The 8,007-nt window shown below is 38.8% G+C and overlaps 1 protein-coding gene across 2 annotated transcripts in view; it reads right to left on the bottom strand.

Moving 5' to 3' along the window:
- Nucleotides 1-115: 115 nt before the first annotated feature.
- lmtk3 (lemur tyrosine kinase 3) overlaps nt 116-8,007 on the bottom strand; it is a 31,753-nt gene continuing 23,861 nt past the window's right edge. For both annotated transcript variants that reach the window (XM_042490584.1, XM_042490583.1), the window contains exons 12-16: nt 7,786-7,949; nt 6,041-6,174; nt 4,492-4,823; nt 4,323-4,407; nt 116-885 (exon numbers count right to left, since the gene is read on the bottom strand). In XM_042490584.1, the coding sequence (XP_042346518.1) occupies nt 752-885; nt 4,323-4,407; nt 4,492-4,823; nt 6,041-6,174; nt 7,786-7,949 (849 nt within the window). In that variant the 3' untranslated portion in view covers nt 116-751. The remainder of the gene's footprint in view (nt 886-4,322; nt 4,408-4,491; nt 4,824-6,040; nt 6,175-7,785; nt 7,950-8,007) is intronic.

The following is an 8,007-nucleotide window of genomic DNA, read 5'->3' as shown; positions in this document are numbered from 1 at the left end:
TACATGGATTTACACAAATAAATAAAACAATAAATATATATAAATTAGTAACATAAGAGAAATCTTTTTAGAACTCAAAATATAAAGAAGCATAGCTTGTTTCGTTTTTCGTGCAGTCTAAGAATACATCTAAAAGTAAACAGCTCTAAAATGATATTGTTTTCACTTGTATTATGATATTTGTACAAATGCAAATGAGTATTGTCAAATACAGGAGTCGAGCGATTTCTGTTCCAAACTGCTGCCTACAAGAACAACTGACTGACTGCGATGAAAAACTTCTTCAATAAAGAGAGGGCTGGATCCAAGCGTTTACATAGACGGATGAATGACTAAAGAAAGTGCATTCCCCGCACATCTGGGGAATAATACAACAGAATGAAGAAGAAAAAGAGAAGGTAAGCTGGTACACAGCAAGACTCCCACTGCATAGCTGTCGAATCTGTTTCCGATTTTACAAAGCTCCAGGCTCCTCTGCTCCGCGCACACGCTGCCTCTTCCTTTTTGTAGCTGAAGGCTATGAATAAACTCTGTAAATAGTGGCAGACAGGAGCACAACAACCCCTGTCATACAAAATCCTGTCGCTGGTAAAACCTGGAATGTGTCCAGCTTTCCGAACGGGAGTCTCATTCTTTCAGTTGCCTCTTCAATAAAAAAATAGCCTCTGGGTGAATGGCTGGTTGTTGGGGTTAATTCACAGGCCAGTCCGAGAGGGTTCAGCTCTAAAGGTTCCCACGGTGACATGTGACATCACACCAAGTGGGGGTCATTGGCAGGGCTGACAGTGAAGCGCGATGATGTCACCGGGTTGGCCCCCACAGGCGACCTTGGTTTGATTGATAAATCCTCTTTTCTTTTTGATTCTTTGCTCTTGATGTTTGACCCTGAGGGAAAGAAACACAGAGTCAAGCACCATCTGTGCACCAGTCGCACGTCCCTTAGGTGCACGTGCCAAACCGATTCATTTTACCTCTATTTTGTCTGTCAGTACTTTCAAATCCAACTTGTAAAGACAGTTAAAAGCTGCTCAGCTCTGCACTCACTGACCTTGAAATCTGGACTTAATGACTTGTTTTTAATTTGACAAGTATGCACCTGTGATGCACTATAGTGTGTAGCTTTTACAGTGTGTCTAATGTGCGATGTGCTTTTTTGTGTAGTTTTATGTCGCTTTTGTCATCTTTGTATTGCTTTATATCATGTGCTATTGTGTGTATTGTTTGTCTTGTTTAGGTTTTTATCTATTTTTTTGTCTTTTTCTCTTTTTATGTACAACTTAATATAATTATGCTATTGTGCTGTGTCTTTGTTCTGACCTGCCGAAGGACTGCAGATGTGAATTAGCACTGACCTATAATGTGATACGGTGCATCAGATGCTAATATTTTATGTTTTAAACTGTGCATGGTCCCTTTTGCATAAATAAATAAATAAACAAATACAAAAATAAAGATTTAAACTATCTTAAAATAGACTTTATCATTAGTAATGAGTTGAGATTTCTGTCCTTTGTTGTTTGCATCCTGACATGAAATTCCTCCAGCAATATGGCAACCTAAAGCGTCGACCTACTTACTTATACATATTTCATTAAGCAAAGCCTTCACATCTGACTCAGTGCATTATATTAATGCACATGTTCTAGAGTATTATCTCTGTACATTGCATATATTCTTCATACTTCATTACCTAAACTTTTGCACACTCCTTAGATAATATTTTGCACCTTCCATCCACTTTCTTTCAAATACTCGGACAGATGGACAGACGCATAGAAAGATAGACAGGTGGATACAATTACTGTATTTAAGTAATGTAACTTACTAAATTTGATTACTTATCTAATGAATGTTTTAATTGCACAATAAAGCTGAAAATGTCTGGAAATAGACCATGCCAAGAGAAGCATTACTGCATGACAAAAAGATGCAAAGCAGCAGAATGACACTTATATCCAACATGTAACTTTTTACCAAAATCCATACTTTCAGATGTAAACTCTCTGTAACCACCAACATCATATGACACATTTTCACCCAGTAACTGTAACTGATTTAAATTACATTTATTTGTAACTTAAATAGTTACTCCCCAACACTTGTGCCAAGTTTAATATAATGTATAGTGTGTTTCCTCATCCCTTTTTGTGTTCATTGTCTGGCCAGAGAGGTATAAAAGTTCCAAAACAAACCAAACACAAGTCAGAAAATAAACTACTAATTTATATCTATTAATACAATCACACTGAAGCAATTCTGGACAGTTTTTAGTTGAAAATAGCTCAAAGCGAACCCAGCCTCTTCATTCAACGCTTTGAAGTTTCAACTCTAAAGGCTACGAAAGATCATGAAAGCATCTAATTTTGGAGTTTCTGCATTTTTGTATGTATGCGCACAGCCCGAAGGAAACTCTGAGCCCAAACTTTCATTATTCTGTGAAATGAGGTAATCAGTGTACAAGATGGAGAGAGAAAGTCAAGAGAGCAAATGAAAATGTGTTGGGAGACACAGCTTAGGCCTGCATTGTTGAGCGCAGGATTTATGTCGCCGCTCAGTTCCACATGTCACAGTGTCGAGGGGGATAATTATAGAAGATTAATTCTGGCTGCATATTCGGAGGCGAGATGGTTGAAGTGAGGGTTTTCCATTTGGGTGGGTGGGGATGAGTTAGTAGCTGTCAGATTTTATTACGTCACTCTCCGGCTCAAGGTGAGGTGATAATACATGTGAAGAAAGAAGCGTATTTTGGACTTATGCGCATTATGTCTGTAGTCTGATAAGAAGAGTCTGCAGCATCCTGGCAACTCTGTGATGCTGCAGTGCTTTGAGCTAAATAGTAACGTGGGCACTCAAACATGAATCAATTACCTCAAAACACAACACGCAGCAGAAGACGATGTTGCGTGTTTTGCAGGTCTTTGGTCAAGTTTTTACAATTCATCCTGAGATTATCTATCAACAAATGTGTGTACCATAATGGCAGAGGAGGAGACATTTCACTCAAAGTTACGAATGTTAACCTGTGATGCAACAGGAAAGTCAGATTCGTCCTCTGGGGCCCATGAATGTTTGCACAAAATTTAATGGCAATACTTCCAAAACTAAAGAGACGGTGAGATGATTAGAAACAGCTTCCAGAGCTTTAAGGCTACATATTAAGCACATTATCAAGCTCATACTTGTATTCTGGTTTTCTGTTTACATGCTTAAATGCTCAAAAAGCACATTATTTTCCTCATACTGTCTGTGCTAGAAAACTTGGATTCACCTTCTGCCTGAAACACTTCATTCTGGCGCCTGTCTGTTAATTACTCCGCTTAAAAAAGCCCAATCTGCTGTGATTGGTTAGTGTTTCCAATTTTGCAGATCTGAACTCTCTGTGTCTCTGAACCATCACAGCAGTGGAAATGACTGTAACAGCACTGTGGCTACAGTTTCTACCTTTATAGAGTAAGTTTGTGACATCACAACTTTACAAAAGTCCTGATGGCTCGTTTAAAGGCACAGTGTCTGAATGCAGACTGTGTGCATTTCTCTGTAGACTGAGCATTTTGATACTTTCACAGTATTTATATAGTAACTATACCTGCTTTATAATTTAGAAAGACATAGAAATCTGACTTTTTACAATATGGGACATTTAAGGCAAATTAGATTTAAGAATGTGTAGGACTTTTTATGTCACTTGGAATTAATAACTAAGATTTAAAGGGGAAACATATGACCAAACATCAATTATTTAGGGTTAAGGACAATTTTGCCTAAATGTTTTTGTAACAATACGACTGTTTTCTTTCATGGCGCATGCAAGGGCAGAACAGAACTGGGAATTTGTTGGCATTTTTGTGTTTTTCACTCATTGATTTACCATTTGAAAAGTTTTTACATACAAATTACCAAGCCTCTTTGCATCACCCTATAGCAGTTTCCGTCAGGCCGTAAAATCTTGATCAAATAGCCAGTTTTCTTTGTATAAGCACCAGAGTTTAGTGACAGCTTACGAACAGGATCCTCTGCTCTGAGTATCCATGCCAGAAACAAAATATCTATCCTGTCCTAACGGACATAAATGCAAGAGGTTTTTGGTAAAATAAAATTAAAAATAGATGTTTGAATTATTTTGAGGTTTTATAATTCAACATCAGAAAAAAACGATTCTTTCTTCCCATGTGTTAGCAATATTAAGACTTTTAAAAGGTTGATTTAAGACATTTTAATACAGATTAAGGCCATATTTTTAGATTAATTAATGTAATGCCTTTTAAGACTTGATGAGGATCCACAGAAACTCTGTTGGATGTTTAAAATATTTATGATCTTACCACGCAAATCCAACTTGGTGCTTTTGATGGACACTGGGGCCGGACTTGTAGGCGCTGAACTGCTCAACTCATTGGTTGGCGTTTCCTGTTGTAATGAAACAAAATAGTCAGGCCTCCTCTTATTTTTTACAGTCTCCTGTAAATCGGTTATTGAAAGTGCGCGAAATACCTGATCGAAAAGATAGATTGTGACATCATCAAAAAAGGACACATTCCTCCCTCTGTCCCTCTCTCTGTCCATCAGCTCCTTGGGGGACTTTAGCAGACTCCTCAGCCCGACACGTTTGTCCACGTCTGTCTCGGTGACGACGATCACCCTCCGGGAGCTTTCGTCCTCCTGCTCGTCCTCCTCCTCATCGTCAGGGTCGCTTCCTGAGGACAGACCTCTCCGTCTTCCAATCCGATTTCCAATCGCACCGTCCCCAAATCCTTTACCGGTGGGGGTGAGGGGAAGCGTCAGAGCCAGAGGAGGGAGGGCGAGAGACAGACGAGCCAGTTTTGCTGTGAAAATGAGAGCAGGGAAGAGATATTGGACATGAGAGACATCTGACAAATGTGTCTTTAAAGTCTTTCAAAATTTGGAGGAAAGTTTGACCCTCTACGGGCAGACCAGTCGACTTAGGTGTTATTGATGTCCTCTAATTTTTTCTCTCTCTTTATTCGCTATTTTATGTTTGGATTGATGATATTTACTTTTTTTTGTTTCCTTTGTTTGTCGTCTCTTCCTTTTTTTCTTAATTAAAAAAAAAATAAACCCAGTGAAAATAGTGTTAAAAAAGCTCCCATCTCTTTCATCTTCTCCCTTTCTCTCTCGACTGTATATCATTAAAACTCTTGCTGCATCATTCTTGCCTTCAGCTACTGTTTCCTACAATGCTGTCATCCATGTTTGGGTTTAGGCCTCACTTTAGCTTAAAATGACAGTCAACCCCAAAATCAAAAATACATATTTTTCATCTTGCCTGTAGTGCTATTTATTAATCTAGATTATTTTGTTGTGAGTTGCAGAGTGTTGAAGATATCAGCCATAGAAATGTCTGTACTTGCTACAATATAATGGAACTAGATGGCACTCAGCTTGTGGTGCACAAAGCAGTAAAAAATGCATTTGAAAAACTCAAGAGCAATGTGTTTTTCCAGAAATCATAACCCGGTTATTCAAGATAATCCACACACCTTGTTGTGAACAGTTTCATATAGGAGCTATTTTCATTTCACAGAACTACACCCACCAACTGTATCACTGTGCAGTATCCTCTATGAGTCCTCTATCCTCTATGAGTAGATGCATGCTTGCTTATGCACAGTGATATGGTTATTACGTGTAGTTTGGTAGAAAGAAAATAGCTCCTACATGAAACTGCTCACAACAAGGTCTGTGGATTATCTTGAGTAACGAGGTCATGATTTCTAGAAAGAGATATTGTTGTTGAGTTTTTCAAAGTTCTTTTTTGTATTTTTGGGTGCTTTGTGCACCACAAGCCGAGTGCGATCTTGTTCAATTATATTGGAGAGAAGGAAGAACACTCTGCAACTCAGCACTACAGGTAAGATGAAAAATATGTAGTTTTGATTTTGAAGGTGAACTGTCCCTTTAACATTAGGCTGTGGTTAGGCATGGGAAAGTAAACAGGAAACAAACAAAGGTAAAATGCCGTTGTTCATATTTAATTATCTCAGTCATAAATATAAGTGGTATGCATGCTGCATGAAGGTACCTTTCATTGCCTGGTTGGCAGTCTGTTGAGGTGTTGTGACCTCAGGTTGTTCAATCACAGTGAGTGGCTCAGCTTTAGTTTCATCAGACTCAGTGTGGGGCTGAATGCTGGGGATATTTTCCTGCTCCTCTTGGCTACAACAACAAAACATAATAAAAAATGTAATTAAAACACGATTATTGAAGGTTTAGTTCACAAAATTATCCCCCCCCCCCCCCACATACTATTATAATATTGTAATATCTAGCCAAGCACATAGCTTTGGTTTTGTTTGTCCTTGTTCTGTTGTATTTATATTTATCTCTTTTTCATTTACCTTGTGTGCCTATAGTTTTGAAAAATGACATTTAAAAAGCAATCCCTGTTGCTCTAAATAATCCAGAGATGTTGCTGTCGACAGTTTTTATTGGAACTACTTTCTACAAGAAAAATTGCCCCTCTGAACAGTGTTCTGTAAATAATCCTAAACCACAAGAACACTGTTTCAGAAAAAAAGATGTTGGTTTAGAATTTTTTAGACTATTTTTTGAGGTATAAATTTTTAATGGACTGAGCACTGCAAATGAAGATCCATTCACTCCTGTTATACTGGGGTGACAGCCTTTTTTGTCAATAAGAGGGGGGAAAAAATCATCTTTCAAGACATAAAGGGCTCTATAATATCCCATTCCCACCAAAATTAGCTGTGTATGCAGGTTTTTCAAACACGGATAAACCCGCTAAATATCGGTGATAAACTGCATTCGCATTGCCAGTGAACACACCGCTGCAGCAGACTAGTCTGCCTTTCTGTCAGCTTTTGAGTATGTGTGTGCGTGTTCTTTTACTGGTGTGTCCGTGCGACGTCACAGACAGACTGGAGAGCAGGTACACAGTAAACAGAAGAAACAGAGGTCTTTGAAAACTTTTCAGTGGTTTCTTCTCTTTATATATCTCTTACTTATTCAGTCTCTCTCTCAAACTTGGTGCAGACTAACTTGGAACGATGTTTAAGCACAGCTTGGGAGGAAACGGAGGGTAATTGGTGCCGGCGTGTCATTGCAACTCGCCTGTTAAGGAGCTGAAATTAGTGTGTTCACTTGTTTCCATCAATGCCAGTCGAAGCCAGAGGTGATAAATAACTGTGTCTACTGCGAAATCATTTGACCCGGGTGTAAGTGCCAATTATATGCATTCCTACTGCATTGAAAAGATGTTGGTGTAGGCAGGCTTTTTCTGCAGTGGGAATGAGGCTAGAGATACCACTAGAGGAAAGTAAGAAATGTGTGGTTTTGTTTTTTTTGTTTGTTTTTTTTTGTGGCTGAATCAATTGTCTAACATTAACTCATGTTGTGTGTCAGTTGATATTCTTCTGTATTTATACTAGCTATTTTGAGTCCAGAAGTTTGTTCACACTAATGGGCATGGAAAAATGCAGTGCACTACAAAGACCCGGATGGCGCACTCATAACAGTCAAAAAGTTAAGTGTGAAACGCTGGACACTTCTCGTGCTCAATGGTCTTCATCTTGGATACATCTCTGCAGAAGAAGAGGGAATGTTAAACCCTGAATGCCCTGTCAAGTTGCAATTTGCCTTTAAAAAGAAGAATACAGCAATTATCATTTACAATAAGTGCAAAGCAGCTCGATTTGACAAAACACTGACAGCACAAGTCTGCACACATTGTACTACATGAAGGTGCACTGACAGAAGTATCTGAATTGAGTCACACCATCAGATTTCTAAGTTAAGCCCTCTACATACCTTTCCTCCTCTTTTTGTTCATCCACAGTGACCAGCTCACTGCTGTTCTCCATGATTTGTTCCCCCCAGGGCCGCAGCATCACCGTGTCTTTGACAGTCGACCCCCAGAGCACGTTTGTTTTCACGTTTTCACTGAGAGAGAACTGCAGCCTCTCCTCACACACCTGAAGCAACAAAACAAAAGAATAAGAGAAGTGAATAATCTCAGAGAGGTAATATAAG

The sequence above is a fragment of the Plectropomus leopardus genome, chromosome 7, assembly GCF_008729295.1.
Source record: "Plectropomus leopardus isolate mb chromosome 7, YSFRI_Pleo_2.0, whole genome shotgun sequence".
In the NCBI taxonomy this organism is placed as follows: Eukaryota; Metazoa; Chordata; class Actinopteri; order Perciformes; family Serranidae; genus Plectropomus; species Plectropomus leopardus.
The sequence above is the reverse complement of the archived record's forward strand: the minus strand, read 5'-3'. Positions and strand labels throughout refer to the sequence as shown.